We start from the raw sequence: 16888 nt of genomic DNA, 5'->3' as shown, positions 1-16888 counted from the left end.
AAGCTATATATTAACCTATATAGGCTAAGTTATTTTATAATAACCTAGCTATAACCCTATATAAAGACTATTTAATAGGATTAGTTAGGATTTTTAAGACTATTCTATAAGTTATAATAGTAAATTCTAGTTATTTACTATTAAAGATAAGTATATAAGGTATATTTATTATTAGCTATTACCTTTAAAAGTATAAAGACCCCTATTTTATACTATCTAAGCCTTCTATATATAGGTAAAAACCTAATATAGACTAGATATATATATAATATAGTAAGATAATAAGCCTTTAATAATTTAATATAATTCTATCTATACTAAGTACTAGCTTTAAGTATAAGAAAAAAGAATCACCCTAGAAATACTACTACTATATATAAAAGAGCTAAATAGTAGTATTAAGTATATAAAATAAGAGATAACTATATACTCTATTAAGATATTATATAATACTAACCTTCTAAGGAACCTATAGCCTAAAAGTTATATAACTACTATAATACTAATATATATTAGTCTATTATAAAGGTATAACTAAAAGACACTATATAAGGTACTTATTAAATAGCTATAAAAGAATTCCTAAGTATATATATATAAACCTATACTTATATTAAATACTTAGCCTAAGTAGGGAGCTTTATAAGCCTATAGATATTATATATATATACTATTAAGAAAAAGAGAGTAGGGGTCTAATAGAAGAGACTTTAAGATTAGCCTTAAAGGCTATATTAAATATTTAGTTAGCTATATTATAACTAATATTTATAGGGTATAGATTCTTTAACTAAAGTATATTATTACTATAAGGAATATATATTTTAATAAAAAGCTATTTTACTAGCTATTAATAAAGAGTACTAATATACTTCCTATTATTAAGATAGATAGCCTTTATTAAGAACTATTCTAAGATAAAGAGGATAAGCTATAGCTTTATTTAAAGATAACTATACTACTATACCTAAGTAAAAGAGAGCTAAGTAATATTATAATAAAAGTACTAGAAAGCCTTATAATAGAAGTATTAAAGCTTAATATAGCTTAGGATATAAGGTTAATAACTCTTAAAGGCTTTTAAAGAGAAATATTAGAAATTATAGTAGATAATAATACCTTATTAGTTAACCTTAAAGTAATATATAAATTACCCTAGGAACTACTAAGTCCTAAGTTAATTCTACTTTTAAAAGAGGAAATTAATTATACTAATAAAGTAGCTATTTTAAAAGATAATAAATTCTAACTTACTTTAGAAAAGCTATTATTTATAAATATAAATAGCCTTAACCTAGAAGAAAGTATTAAAGACACTTTATAATAAAGTACTAAAAGTATACCTATACTTAAACCTAATCTAATTATTTCCTTTAAAGAGCTAGTTATTAAGAAAGATAGATAAAGCCCTTATAGAGAAGAAAAGGAGTAGGTAAGATATATAAAAGGCTAGAATATAGCTATCCTTCTAGAACCTTAAGAAGATATAATTATTAGAGTTAAAATACTCTATAACCTATATAAAAGAGATTAAAGCTTATTATAGCTTTTTATAATACTAATAGATATACTCTAAGTAAATAAAATAGCTTAATTATAATTATATTATTATTATAATAATCTTTTATTAATACTAAAAGATAGTTAAGTAATAAAGAATTATCTACTTTAATAGCTTTAGGAAGCTACTAAGTAAAGTAAATTTAAATAAATAAAAAAGAAGGGAACCTTTAAAATTATAACTAAGACTAGTAATATAAAGATATTACCTCTTTACTAGGTTTATATATATAAATTTAATTAATAAGGTTATTTATTATAATATAAGGTATAAATTATTATAAGAGGTAATTTATAGGTAATTAAGGAATATAATATAATATATATAGCTATACTTATAGTAAAAGCCTTCTAAGTAATAATAGCTATAGCTACCTACCTTAACCTTAAGGTATATTAATTTAATATAAAGAATACTTTCTTTAATATAACTAGACTTAATAATATCTTAAAAGTCTATATATAATTACCTAATAGATAAATAGCCCTCCTTAAGAAAGCCCTATATAGCTTAAAAGACTTACCTTATTTATAGCTTAAGGAATTTACTAATACCCTTATAAAGTATAACTTATTATAATATAAAGAGGAGCCTTATCTATACTATTCTAAAGATAGGAAGATATTCTTAGTATTTTTATTAATAATATCCTCTTTTTCTATAATAAAAGGTATAAAAAGTAAACTCTATCCTTTATAGTAAAGATAAAATAAGTATATAATATATATAACTAAGGAGATCTTAAGTAGTTTTTTAGTATCTATATTATATATAATAGAAAATAAAAGCTATTATTCCTTAGCTATAAATAATATATTAAGAAGATAGCTAAGAAATATAAACTTACTTATAATTAACCTAGAAAGTAGTATATACTACTACTATCTAGAAAGCTTAATTAATATATTAGTATAATAAGTAAAGTAAATATTTACTACTTCTAAGAGTTAATAAGGTTAATATTATATATATTAATTATAGTCTAGTTAGATATTATATATATAGTATCCTTTTTTACCTATTTCTTTATAAATCTATTAAGAGATTATATTCTAGCTATAAAGTATTATATATATTATCTATATACTATAAAGACTTTAGTCCTTACTTATAGTCTAAATAAAGAAGTAGTTATTCTATAAATTACTAATAATATATTATATACTAATAACCCTATTACTAGGAAGTTATCTTAAGGTTAAATAATCTTCCTATATAGTAGTCCTATATTTTAGAAAGCTATAAAATAAGATACTATTATACTATCTATAATAAAGGCTAAATTATTAAGTATATCTAGCTTAATAAAAAAGGCTTCTATAATATATTATCTTCTTATAATAATAGGAAGATAGGTAGCTTTCCTATATAAGATAATATATAATAATATTTAGATAATATATATTATTATTAATAATAAAAAGTATATATTAACTAAACTATAATATATTAATATTAATAATATATAGTTAAAATAAGAATATAGATATAGGTATTTTATACTTACCTTTATTCTAAGTAGAGTAATACTTATAGATAGTCTTACTAAAGCTTTTCCTTACTAAGCCTTTTTAGAGTTTAAATATCTTATTAATCTAAGAAAGCTTTTAGATATAGTTAAAAAGAGTAATATAATTATTCTAATATAGAATATAGAGTATAATATAGGTAAAAAGGTATTATTTAATCTTTAACCCTTTAAAAAACCTAAAAATAAGTAATATTCTATTTAATTATTATAATATATATATTAATTTTTAATAGCTTTACTATATAACTTTATTAATAAATATCTTAAGGTAATATAAAGCCTAGGTCTTTTACTTAAGGAGAGCTTCCTTACCTAATACTATATTAGTAGTAGTAGTATTAAATATATTATCCTCTTTCTTTAATATTTTAAAAATAGTATATAATACTATATAATATAAGACCTTATCCTAGAAGAGAGAGTAGAGTATTAGTAAGTATTACTAAAGGGTAATAAAAGTAAATAATAAATAACTTATAGACTTAAGGCTATCCTTATATATTATTATTAAATACTAAGTAAAGAGGATTATTATAGCTAGGTATAGCTTATATTTATAGTTATAATAAGTATAACCTTTATACTTTTATAAATATACTATTTTCTTAATTAGTATAAAGTTATAATATATATTATCCCTTTTACTAAAAAGTATAGATTAAGTATATTCTAGGTAAAGGTTTACTTAGTAAAGCTTAAGATTAGCCTCTATTAGCTACTTTACTAGGGTTTAAGGTTAAGAAAGTATTAATTAGCTTTAGTTAACTTAAGTAAATAAGTAAGTACTTATAGTATATATTAATAAAGGTATTAACTATAACTAAGTTATATAACTTATAAGAGTTATCTTAATAGGAGTAGTAGAAGTATTATAGTAAAGATAGTATAGTATAATAAATACCTTTTTCTCCTCTTCCTCTTCTTTATCTTTATTTTTAACTTTAACCTCCTTTTTAACTAATATAACTATACTAATACCTTTATTATTATTATTATTATTATTATTAATATCCTTATTATTAACCTCCTTAATAGGGGTAGGTATATATATTACTAATAGTAAGACTAGGCTTATAAGGGTCTAAGGCTTTAGCTTATTAACTAGAGTAGTTATAGCTATACTAATCTAGTAGTAGCTATATTAAAAGGGATATATAATACTATTATAGGCTTATACTTCTTTATATAAGTTAATATATAACTTATATACCTTTATAGAGGGCTTTTTTTACTTAGTAAGGAGTATAGGGGCTTTTAAGGAAGGCTTTTTAATATTTACCTCTTTAAAGGACTTTTCTTAGGTATCTAAAGATATAATTACCTCTTTAAAGGACTTTTTATTAGTAATAGTAAAGGTAAAAGCCTTAGTAGTAATAAAGGAGGGGGAGTTAATAGCTATAAAGCTAATATATAAAGAAATTATTATTAAAAATTTAATATAACTAATAATAATAAAAGAAAAAGAATAAAAGGGTAATAAAGAACTATTATTACTTCTAATAAATAAGAAAAAGGGTAGCTAAAAAGAAATAAATAAAAGATAAAGAATATAGGAATAATATATAGTAAAGAGTAGCTTTTTATATTTTAAAATATTAACTAGCCTATTAATTAAAATAAAAAATATTTTAAATTACTTATTAAAAAGAATAGTAATTCTATTATCTATCTATTCTTATATTAAACTACTACTTATACTATAAAATATATACTTAAGTAGTATATTAATATATTCTTTATAAAAAATAAAAAAAAGTATAAATATACTATTCTATTCCCTTTATAAAGTACCTTTTTATATAAATAGTTACTTTTTATTATACTTTTTATATATAATTATTTCTTTTATTTTATATTAACTTATACTTAATAATTAAAGGGTATATTATATAGAGTATTACCTTAATAAAAAAGTTTATCTTATTTATACTAATAATAAGTATAGATAAATAATAACCTTAGGTATTTTAAAATATAATATTATCTTATAACTTAAATTATATAGCCTAAGGCTAGGAAATAGGATATATAAATTAACTAGTTATCCTTTATAGCTTTATCTAATAGAAGGCTGATTTTCCCTATTATCTTTACTTTCTATTATTCCTCTATAAGCTGTATTAGCTACGCTGCCATCTTATATAACCACATTGATGCTCCACAAAAAGAAAACTCCACCAAAAGAGCCTCGGCCTGGTGCACGTTTCCCCTCTTTCCAAGTCTCCGAAAGCCTAGTTTTCTCGCTGCCACGCCCTCCCCCCCCTCCCATGTCATGTACGTCCAAACCTTGCTCAGAAATACGTTAGAGTAGAATCACGCATTGTTGACTGCGGGGAAGAAGCAAGATGGCGACATGCGGCGGCGGGCGGTGGGAACCAAAAACATGGGGGAGGAGGCGGAACAAAACAAGAACCAACGGGCAGGTAGAGAAAGCATGACAGACATTGATGACCGCGATAGGACCCAAGCATTTGCGCGATGATTCCTGGGGAAACGGGGCTCGCTTATCCATTCGGCACTTGGCACGACCATCATCTTTGAATCTGGGCAAGTTTTATCATCAACATGCACTCATAAAGCCGTTTGGTTTGCGCCCAACTTGGGACTTGCACACTGCGCCCGGCAGTCGACAGCCAAGAAAGACCAACTTCTCCAAATTCTTCACGTATAGCCGGGGGACATAGGCGACAACAGGACCGACCACCCAGAGCCTCCTTCTAGGCCAGTGCTCGACATCGAATATGAGAAAAGGGTGGGGGGGAGTGTTGTACTAATTCCGCGTGGCTTGGGGGGCTTTCAGGCTTTTGGGAGGGGCCGGCATCTCGCCCACGGCGCTGGCCGAGGCAGGACGTATTGGCTTGTGAGGGGAAGCCTGTTAGGCTGGAAATGAGGCGTTTGGCAGGAAGTGCGACGATACGATGGGACGGCGGGGGGGGGGGGTCTGTTGGTGATGTATTTCTCCGTTGCATCAAATCTACCGGCGCCGCCGCCGTTGATGTTGTGCAACAGCGTTGGATTTAAAAAGAAATCGAATATGCCTGGTTTCAAACACGAGGGGTTCCAAAGGATCGATTATCGCGTCGAAGAAACCTGCATGACAACGAAAGCTCAGACGGTTCCCAACCAAGGGGGACAAGCCACGAGGCCATCGCAAGACCAGACGGAGCGGCGGCACATCTATGCATCGCCGCATCCGCCCGTTTTCCCAGATTCTGAGGCTCAAAGTGGTTCCGCTGTGGAAATGCCTTGGACAATGAGGCTCTTTTTTTGCAGGGGGGGGGGTGGTTGTTGTGTGCCCCGCAAAGAGGCTGTTCTTTTGATTGAAATTACCCCGCGGGGCCCCATGGGGCTTGACCAGGGGGTGTTGAGCTGGGGTGGTTGGCAGCGCTGGGGGTGAGGAAGATGTCGGAAACGGATGGATATTGGTGTTTGGTTATTGGTTGATTGTTTACTCTTTGGCTCCGATAAGATATCGCATAATCCGGGGGGGAGGGGGCGCAAAACGAGCATGATCGAAAATAGGTTGTGCGCAGCGGCTCGTAAACTCGGGTTGGTTTGATGCCGGGCTGCCTTGTTATGCATGCCGATTTGTGGGAAAGAAGGAAAACAATCAACATAACCATGGAACGAGATGGATGAGATATGCACCACATGCCAAACAGGCCATCAGATGGTGCGCAGCCGAGGGTTCCAACACAGAACCACAAACAACCAGTCTTCTTTTGTTGCTTGGTTTGTCGCCCTCTTCACTCTGGTAATGAATCGTGATGGATCATGATGCACAACCGGGTCATCCAGTCATCCGCTACCGGGGTATTGCTCCGAAAAAGTCTAGTTTGCGGCGCGCCAGGACAACGAACAAAAGTGACCGACTGGCCTGCATCGGCGTTGTTATCCAGGACAAGTTGTTACCGCCATTTCGACGTGTTGGACGCGGCTCTTTTTTTCCCACTAGAAGAATTGGTTGTTGTAGGATGATCATGGCATAAGTGGGCGCCATTCGCCCATCTTTTCCTGATCAAAGGCGTTATATTGGCCGATCTGGGTGGGAGCATAACGCAAATTGCCAATATGCCCGTGGATTCCGACAGAAAGATATTCAAGGGGGGGGCAGACGGCAACACTTCCCCAAGAGGCATGGAGAGGCGGTCGATCCGTTCCCAATAGCTCCTTTGTTAGCCAACGTGGCTTGATGCACCCCCCCCCCTCTAGCCCAGCCCAGCTAACTCATTCGCGTACTGCTGCATCTCGACTCGTTTGATCAATTCTTGCGCGCTGCGGGGAACAAGAGCAAGAATAGAATGACCATTGTTGTGTGTACTCGCATCATTCGCCATGTCCAGAGAACTTTTTAATCTCCGCGCATCCAAGCCTCAGTTTCACACTCGCCAAGGCGTTGATGCCCAGCGCGAGGGCACGACAACGCCTGAGCGGGCTGACTGAAGGACTGTTCCCGAAATAGCTCGACGTCAAGTAGTTAGTTAGGCGAGCTGTGTCTGGTAACGAACTAGAAGGGCAAGAAGAAAAAGCAAAAGCGAGCCAACGGCTACTGAGGAATCTGTCTGCAGCCTAACAAGCCACTGGGCTTGCTTTCGTCTGCGCCAGTCCCCTTGCGAGGCTTGCTACCACTCGGCTTCACGTGGAGGCTTGCCATGACAAGGGACCGACCGATGCTGGGTGGCACACAACATGAATCGTGCTGCTACGAATATGCGAAGGCGCTGCCTGGTGGACATCTACTTGTCTCGGACTGTAAGCGGACCAAAGGAGAACAATAAACAGGCCGAGACATGGTATGGTACACAAGTCAGGAACAGCGCAAATGGAAGACAAAGTTGTCGCAGTTGAAAGATGCGTAAATTCATCATCATTAAGATATGCGAACTATACTGATATCTTCCTGCATGGCCATTAGACTAGGTATAAACAATAGAGGCCCTTTTATGAAAAAAAAAAAAAAGGTAAACAAGAACAAATAGCACGGTTATTTGACAACATCGAAAAATGCCAAGTCGTCCATCAACAGACGGAAAGACTTGTTACTTCTTTTGCATAGCCTTGAGCTTGAGTCCAAGCTTGACCATGTTCCACATAGCGTTGTCGCCCAACAGGGAGCGTGACTCCAAGCCACCGTCCCCAATACTGCGCGACTTTTGCTTGGTCCAGTGACCGGCAATGCTGCCGAGCAGCGTCTGGTTGGCAAAGACGCCTGACAGGGCGTTGATGAAATCGGTACCATTGCTCGGGCCGTCGCCGGTAATGGCACCGCCTCCCTTGAGCAGGCCGCTGAGCAAGTCGCTCAGCAGAGTGACGACGGAAATGTTGACGGTAAGGGGGCGCTTGCCTAGAATCTCCTCGACAAAGGTAATGTGCTGGCCATCAACGACGACGCTGGTGGCCGTGGCGTTGAGCTGCAAGACACCCTGGCCAAGAGCCACCGATTGGCTGCTGAGGAAGCCGCTGAGGTTTCCGAGAATGACGTTGAGGTCAAGGAAACCCTCAAACGACTGCGTTTGGTTGCCCGGCTGGATAGTAATACCGGCTAGACTGAGTTGACCCAAGTTCAGGTCGCCTGATGCAATTTTAAGTGTAATATCTCCGAAAGACAGAGCGAGCGGGCTGAGATTAGGAAGCATGAGACTGCCCCTGAGGTTGATACCGTTCTGGGTAGGGAAGAGAAACACGAGCTTCTTCATCTCGAGGCCTTGGAGCTTGTTTAGGCCCTGCAGCTTAATGGTCTTGTCCAGGCGCGGCTGCGACTTGAGCGCGCCGAGAGAAATGACAGCATCGGTGCCACGGACGCTCAGGTCGTACTCGCCCGGCGCATCATAGAACCCGCTGAACCACGACGTCAGGGACTCCACGTTGGTGATCTTTTGGGTCTGGTCAATGATGCTAAAGTTGGTGTTGCCGCCATCGAGCACTAGAGGGGCCACCTCGACGGACAAGAAGGGGGAGAACACAGGCGCGCTCTTATCGTAGAGCTGCAGGACAAAGTCGTTGGTCTTTGCCTTGAGGCCGGGGGGGATATGGAAAGAGCTGTCAAGGGTGAGCTTGATGGTGTCGGGCGAAACGACATTGAGGTAGCCGCTACGGATGGGGAGTGTCTGCTGGTTGACAATGAGCTGGACAATAGCGGGCAGCGCTACTTTGAAGCTGTTGTCGAGGTTAGCATGCTATTTCCAAGAGATGTCAAGGTTGGACTGACACAATGGGTAGTAGAATAGCAAGGAAGATGATGGTTCCCAGGAGATACCACTTCCACTTGTGCTTGATATGCGCAGCACTCCATGCTCTTCCGTCTCTGGCCGCCGTGGCGAGCTTTTCTCGGGTGAGCTCTCGGCGCGGGCTGTTCTTGCTGATGATGTGGTCATCCGTGTCGGCGGTCGACGCGTTTTCCAGAGGAGGCAGGTCGTCGCCGTCTAGCTGCTGGCCGTTGTGGTGAATGCCACGTCCGCTGCCGCTGCCGCTGCCATTCCCGCCCGATACACGAGCGGTGGTCGCCTGGTGGGTGGTGGCGTGGTACGAATCGACATCAGAGTCGTGATGCTCTTCCCTGAACGCGGACGCCATGGTGAATTGACGCTGTTACCCGCGTTATTTGAAGCCGGGGGAATTTGCGAATTGGGATGATGCAGAGGCAGAGATGGGGACTGCGAGCCAAAAGGCAGCAAAGCTGAGGAGGGAGGGGGAGATGGTCGCGCCTACTGTAGTGGACGGACACTAGAGCTGTATCGTATCGTGCTACGGTAGACGGTGGGTGCTGGTTCACTAAAAAGTAAAGTCGGCAGCGAAACCCACAGGGGAGGTTCAATTGCAGGGGCGCAAAAAAAAAAAAAAAAGTAAATCTGGGGATATATTACAGCACAAGGGGCTGTAATGGCAGGGAAAGGTAATAGCAGAGAGCAGAAAAATTGCCTTGGCGGTCGCAGGCGAGCTGACTGAAGTGCGGTGCAGTGGGCGAGATGCACGACCAAAGCGAAGATGGGGTGACCGGGCAAGGCATGGGGGCCGTGGGTTCCCTTATGCAGGTTCTACAGGTGGTTTGCATGCTGCCATGCTGCTTGCGGGGGGGGGGGGTTACAGTGGTCGAGGGGCTGTGGCGGAGGACCCGACAGGTGTGTGCCCGGGTGTGTGGGTGGACACCGAGAGCCAGCGAGAAAAAATTAAATACAGCGCTCTTTAGTGGATGACAGTTGTGGCGGAACGACCGTCCCAGCGGGTCTGGGGCAGCCGAGGCCTGGGGCCGCTAAATGGGAGGGGTAGCAAGGGGGGGTGTCTCTCCAATACCGTCGCTTGCTTGGGTTTCTTGGAGACATGACCAGAACTGGCTAGTACAGATGAGGTACCTAACAGTCGGACAAACCGGCGGTCGTTGACGATATAATACAGAGAATTGCGAGGGAAATCTGAAAGGAAAAAAAATGCTTCACCTAAGAAAGAAAGACAACGGCGATCGCTATGACGAAACAGCTCTCAAAGGGCAAGAACCGTTCTGCGCTCCACTTGTGCACTAAACTCTCGCAAAGCAGTGCAGTACAACCAGCGCACCCGCCACGTTGGGGCTTGGCAGCAAATCTCAAGATCTGCCAACTGCCAGGCCCAGCATTACCCCGCATGGAGCACAGCATGGGCTGAATGGGATTAGGGGGGGGGGGGGATCGCGGGTTCTCGCGGCTCCGGGCGGCCCTGCAAGCAGGCTACATACAACCGAGATTGACTCTTGTTGAGTGGACATTGGTTCTACTTTTATATCGTCATCATCTATCATCTGCCAAATAAATAGGTAGGTTGCCGCGGTTGGCGTCGTGGCTTGCTCGCCAAGTTTCCCCAGTCATCAGCCAAGTAGCCTTGAACCTCCTTCTCCGCGTGGGGGAACGAAACAGGCTGGGCCTGCCTTGCTGGGATCATCAGCCAGCAAAACCCGCGAGCGGCTCCGGCTTCGAGCCAGCAAGGTCGAGTAATATTTATGGACCAGCAAGGGCTGGGTTGCTGGGGGTTTTTTGGCCATGACATTGGACCGCTTCTTTTTGGTCTTCCCCCGACCATGGTGGTGGGATCTCGAGTCATACTAGGTACCTGTAGGTAGTATTAATAACCCTCGTGGACCAAGCAGCCGATGTCGTACGAGTGTCGGCGGCCAGTGGCCACTAGCCTGGAAGCTAGCATTCGCCCGCTAAAAACAAGTCGTGAACTATCTCGCAAGCGAGAAAAACGACGATGACATTTGTGGATGGCCGTAGTGGTCAAACGCCAAAAGCGGAGAGACTATCTACTTGCCAAGATGCCAAACGACGCCCAACTTGCAGCTCGTACCAGCTTTTTGCGGACGAGTTGAGGGGCGCTTGAAGCCCGGTAGGAGGTACCTAATTAATTATCAGCCCTGCAGGCATCGCGAGTTGCTGGTCGGTCCTGCGTCAACCGATCTCCGAGACAGGACCAAGCAAGCGCACCGTCTTGAATCCTGAATCTCCCTTAGTTGTGCTATGCCTTCTATTTTTGTTTCAAGTGTCGAACAATTTGTTGTTCTTGTTTCTCGGTCTCAGTCAGTGGAGAGTCAACAGCCCGAGCTCATTGTGGGCTACCCTGATGCTGTCCAATCAGAGCCCCGGCCCGCCAGAGCCAATGCCCACAAAAGCGGCATGCCGGGCCAACTCTGTGCCTGAGCACGCCGGCTGGCCTCTTATTGGAGAGAGAGCAAATTGAAGTGCTGGTTGAGTGACAAAAGAGTCATATCCAATAATTGGTGACAACGTTAGAGCCACTGCACCCTGCATCTTGTTTGGCTTGGCTTGCCTCTTATTGATTGCGGCTGTTGGGTGAAGTTGAGGATGCCTTCTATCCAGTTGCTTCTAGCACTATAGACTGGGACCGGCCGCTTGTGGCTGCGACTGAATTTTTAACATTAAAAAAGCGTCATTGCTCGTTCCTGGAACGCCTCACCAACGACACGCGACCGTGCCACAGCTTGGCAAGCACTATTTCCCCAGCTTTCCGCAAAAAAAAAAAAAAACAAGAAACGTAAAAAATGATGCAAAAAAATGATTGTGTAGTTAGGGCTCTAGAACCAAAACGTCATGGCCAGATTAAAGTTGGCGCCACTCGCCAATGCCACCATTATGCGGTGTTGCCGCATTTGCTCACGGACGTCGATTTGCAGCAGAGCCTCACCGAAAGCATAATTTTCAAAAACTAGCCGATTTACTTGGTACTTGTCGCCCAGCTGTTGAGGCTGTGTCCAGCTCATAACTACGTGAGTAGCAGCAGTTATAGTCATGTTCTTGACTGACATTCCCCCTGCCAGCTCAATTACCACCATCGAGCCTTGGCCGGTCTAGACGAGGTACAAAAAAAACACCACTAACAGTATCCGATACAGGAAATAATGAAGAGTCGTGGACGCCGTTAGCTTGTAATCTTAGCGGAGTCGCCGCCGCCAAAAAGCCAAAGGGAGAGAGAGTGTGGCGTTGAGAGTCTCGTGGCGACAAGCCACTGACCAAAGCTGGCTTTAGCCTTGCCAGGGACTAGCCAGGCGAGCTGAAAGGGTCGCTGCGTCCGGCAGTCGTCTGTTCCTCTCCCAGCGACTCTGTTTTGAGCCGCAAAATGCGCACACTCTCTGGCGTTATTGAACTAGTTATATAATTTACGGCAGGAGAAAAAATCTCGACTACCTTGCACAGGGAATGCCGGAAGCAGTGCGCATCCATCCCAATCCCCACAAAAAGCGAGACATGGTAATGAGATGGATACAAGCGACGGGAGAGCCCCGATAGTCATAGTCATCGAGTTGCTATTGCTGATACACGGCTATACGAGTAGCTTTATTAGCCGCAATACTACATGCTGCTATTATCATGTTCATGTTGTATTGACCTGACGACCTACAGACCTCTCTCTTCGACGATGCCCAGTCGCATTCTAATCAATACTACCACAATATATGTAGTTGCCCGATAATACAGGGAAAAAATCTTGACACAATCTACCCTAGCAGTATTGAGTGATTTACAGTTTGCACCGTACCGGTATTATGAAGTCTGCAGTAATAGGTTGCCACTCACAGAGGAGCCAATTTTATGCCTTGACCCTGGCCGGTAAGATGAGAGGGGACAAGGTGGTACTGGTACTGCACCGTGCGCGGGCTGGGCATGCCTCCGCACGCCCTTTGGCTCTCTCCACCGCGGCCGAATGACGGATTGGGTTGCTGCGGCAGACGAAAAACTCTGCGCAGCAGGAAAATGCAAGGAAATAAGACCAATAATACGGTGGCTGTCATTGGGGCTCTGCCTTCCCCGCCTTTGGTCGTGAACTGTCTGGGGTCGCGAGTGGGGGATAACAAAGCATCGAGATACTTTTGATATGTGAATAAGTGAAGAAGACGGCCATATTGAATTCATAGACTGAAGAAGATGCAACTGCAATTATTATTGACTTGTATGACACCAGAAAAAACGAATTGTCTTGATATCAACATAAACGGGGAGAGTCCTCGCTTGCTTATTCACCTGCTGAGACGACCACCGTCTGTCAACTGGCAGCCATCACACGCAATCGGCTGCAGATTTCACGAGCATTTTTGGTCGGCTGTCGACGACCAAAAACCGCCGTGAAGACCACATTGGGCAATTGATGGCCCCAAGGTGCCGAGGCAGCGTACGGTGGCTGATCGGTGCTGTGGTAGTGCTACTCAGAACGAGGGTGGGTGTTGTCGATGAATGGGCATAGTTAGTAACACAAATCGAGTTCTTGGGCGCACTACTGCAAGCCTGACTACGTGGAACGGCGGGCGAGTGGTGCAAAATGGGAAGCGGGCTGACGGAAAACAGGAACAAGGTAGGAGATTGAGTAAAGAGTCGCCGCCATTGTTGGAGATTCGATTCCGTGTTGCGTACCTACCTGCTAGTAACTACTAACTAGACGATGTCGTCCATCTACCAATTCAGTTGCCAGCTGCCAGCTGCCAACTTCCGCAAACGAAGCTCCGCCTGCCAACTGCCTGCCAACAACACCAAAATTCTCCTCCCCTCCTTCATCACCACCACCACCACCACCATCGCCAACATCCTCGCGACCCGGCTCTCCCACCGCAACGCTACTCAACTCCTCACAAATTCAGCTACTCGACGCCACCCCAGTGCAGCTTACACTTCGACGCTAACAAGAATGACTCTCCACTGCGCTAGCTCTCAAGCCCACACCCCCTCAGGCACGACCCAGCTTGTCTCCATCGAGTCCACATCTGGTCCGTCTTATTGCTGCGCTGCTCGGCTCCTTGGTCTGGTCCATGCCTTGGCCAACGGCCTATCACAGAGTCAAAATATCACCAGTAAGAGAAAACTGTCATGGGCTGTAAACTTGGGGAAACCTGGGGGATTTGCCCACGGTCTCCGCGCCCACTCCCACCCCCCATCTCCACCGTCCTAGCTAACTCACTTTTTCCTCGTACCAGGCCTCCCCGATCCAGAGAGTTCTCGGCTTCTTCCTGGCCCTGGCCTGCCTTCTGCCTGTTCTGCCCATCTCCCCGTCGCTCGCCATTGTCAACTGCATAGCCATGGCGCTCCAGGTCCGAGGCTCTGTCTGGTCTTCTCCGCTCCTTTCAACTACCACGCCGTCCCACACCACATCGCGGCATCGTCCACCCCCCTCCCGGTCAACACACAGACGCACGCCTACCTTGCCTTGTAAGCCCTCCTCCACCGTTCCCTCTCCTGCGCTTTGTGTGCGGATTCGACCTGTCTCTTGCTATTCTCGGATACCCACCCGCTCCAGTCCTCATTACATATCTACTTCTCCTTCGCCCTAGTCTCTTTTTCCGTCTTGCTGGTTCCTCTCTTCTCTTACACCTCTTCATCTTCGCCAATTGTCTTGTCCAGCTGGGAAGCCAACACACCAGTCCAGCAAGACTGCTTCCTTTCTGGTGAGGCAAACACCATACAACCACAGCCATGAGGTGGACTGCCCTCCTGGTGGGAGCCGTGGCCCCTGTAGCCATTGTCGCTGCTGGCCCTCGCACCCAGTCTCCCCCCGAGACTACAATTGAGGAGATCCTTCAATCCAACAACCTCGACGAGATTCTCGCCAAGCACAACCTAGCTCTTGTCCCCCGTAGTCAGCTCACCGACACACTGACAGAGTTGACTGCTCTGCTCAAGAGACAGGAACACCACGACCGCGTTGACCCCAGAATTTCCACTTTGTTCCGTCGACAAAATGCCACCAACGCACAATCAGGAACCTCAACCTCAAGTGCAAGCGCCCCTCTTGGTAACCAAAATGGTCTCCTCGACGGTCTCCTCGACCCTGCCGCCGGTCTTGCCAGCATCTTCGATCCCATCCTGAAGCCCTTGACCGACTTGGTCAAGACCCTGCAAGCCGTTACCACTCTTCTCACTCCCGAGTTCATCTCAGGCGTCCACGACGGTCTGATTGGTCTCGGAAAGACTCTCGCTGATCCCATTCCCGAAAAGATTCGCAACATCGTCACCGCCGGTGAGCCCATCATCAATGAGCTCGGCAAACTCGACTTGGCCAGTCTCATTTCGCAGCTCGAGCCCCTGCTCAAGGAGCTTGGTGGTATTGACCTCGCTGGCCTCTTCGAGGCTCTCAAGCCTCTGCTCGCGGGCTCCGAAATCACCAAGATCATTAGCATCATCGACGGAGCTGAGCCACTTATTGCCGGGCTCGGCAAGCTTGATTTGGCTAGTCTCATTACGCAGCTCGAGCCCATCCTCAAGGAGATCGGCGGCCTTGACCTCGCTGGCCTCTTCGAGGCTCTCAAGCCTCTGCTCTCTGGCTCCGAAATCACCAAAATCATCAGCATCATCGACGGAGCTGAGCCGCTCATTGCTGGCCTCGGCAAGCTTGATTTGGCCTCGCTCATTGATCAGCTTGAGCCCCTTCTCAAGCAACTCTCTGGCATCGACCTCGCCGGACTGCTCGAAGCTGTCAAGCCCCTACTCACTGCCGATGAGATCAAGAAGATCCAGTCCATCATTGACGGCGCTGAGCCGCTTATTGCTAGCCTCGGTAAGCTTGATTTGGCCTCTCTTATTGATCAGCTTGAGCCTCTTCTCAAGCAGCTCTCTGGTCTCGACCTGGCTGGCCTCCTCGAGGCCGTCAAGCCTCTCCTGGCGCCTGATGAGATCAAGAAGATCATTTCTATTGTTGACGGCGCCGAGCCTCTCATTGCCTCTCTCGGCCAGCTCGACCTACAAGATCTCATCAAGCAGCTCGAGCCTCTTATCAAGCAGCTCTCTGGCCTCGACCTTGCCGGCCTCCTCGAGGCCGTTAAGCCTCTTCTGGCGCCCGAGGAGATCACAAAAATCATCTCCATCATTGATGGTGCTGCGCCTCTCCTCGCCAGCCTCGGCAAAGTCGACCTGACCAAGTTGTTTGACCAGCTTGGTCCCGTCCTCGAGGCTATTGGCCAGATTGATCTCAAGGGTCTCGTCGACACTGTCGCCCCTCTTCTTACGCCTGAGACCATTCAAGGACTGGTTCTTCTGCTGTTCAACGTCGAGCAACTCATCACGTCTGATTTCGTGGAACAAACTCAGTCTCTGATTTCTGGCGCCGCGCCTCTTGTCGCCTCGCTTGGCAAGCTCGACCTCCAGAACCTTCTCACGCAGTTGCAGCCAATTATTCAGGAGCTTGGCCAGCTTGACTTGAAGGGTCTGTTTGATGCCCTGAAGCCTCTTCTGACCGCCGACACTATCGGAAAGCTTGTTGATATCGTCAATGGTGCTGCACCACTTATCGCAACCCTTGGCAAGCTCGACCTGCAGGATCTTATCACT

The 16888-nt window shown here is 43.4% G+C and overlaps 3 protein-coding genes across 3 annotated transcripts in view; 1 reads left to right on the top strand and 2 right to left on the bottom strand.

Annotated features, from left to right (window-relative positions):
- Nucleotides 1-8131: 8131 nt before the first annotated feature.
- CCM_07089 (uncharacterized protein) lies at nucleotides 8132-9665 on the bottom strand (the record flags this gene model as incomplete). Its single annotated transcript, XM_006672227.1, has 2 exons — nucleotides 8132-9248; nucleotides 9301-9665. The coding sequence occupies 2 exons, from the start codon at nucleotides 9663-9665 to the stop codon at nucleotides 8132-8134; spliced, it is 1482 nt and encodes a 493-aa protein (XP_006672290.1).
- A 1194-nt stretch (nucleotides 9666-10859) lies between these two features.
- CCM_07088 (uncharacterized protein) lies at nucleotides 10860-13368 on the bottom strand (the record flags this gene model as incomplete). Its single annotated transcript, XM_006672226.1, has 10 exons — nucleotides 10860-11163; nucleotides 11192-11268; nucleotides 11369-11458; nucleotides 11726-11904; nucleotides 12237-12341; nucleotides 12590-12708; nucleotides 12764-12882; nucleotides 12978-13010; nucleotides 13102-13129; nucleotides 13154-13368. The coding sequence occupies 10 exons, from the start codon at nucleotides 13366-13368 to the stop codon at nucleotides 10860-10862; spliced, it is 1269 nt and encodes a 422-aa protein (XP_006672289.1).
- A 644-nt stretch (nucleotides 13369-14012) lies between these two features.
- CCM_07087 (uncharacterized protein) overlaps nucleotides 14013-16888 on the top strand; it is a gene marked incomplete at both ends in the record, with an annotated part of 3009 nt that continues 133 nt past the window's right edge. The window contains 4 exons of the mRNA XM_006672225.1: nucleotides 14013-14418; nucleotides 14557-14773; nucleotides 14966-15009; nucleotides 15081-16859. Coding sequence (XP_006672288.1) covers nucleotides 14013-14418; nucleotides 14557-14773; nucleotides 14966-15009; nucleotides 15081-16859 — 2446 coding nt within the window. The remainder of the gene's footprint in view (nucleotides 14419-14556; nucleotides 14774-14965; nucleotides 15010-15080; nucleotides 16860-16888) is intronic.

Source organism: Cordyceps militaris (assembly GCF_000225605.1).
Source record: "Cordyceps militaris CM01 unplaced genomic scaffold CCM_S00005, whole genome shotgun sequence".
NCBI classification, from domain to species: domain Eukaryota; kingdom Fungi; phylum Ascomycota; class Sordariomycetes; order Hypocreales; family Cordycipitaceae; genus Cordyceps; species Cordyceps militaris.
Note: the sequence above shows the minus strand (reverse complement) of the source record. Positions and strands in the feature narration are given on the sequence as shown.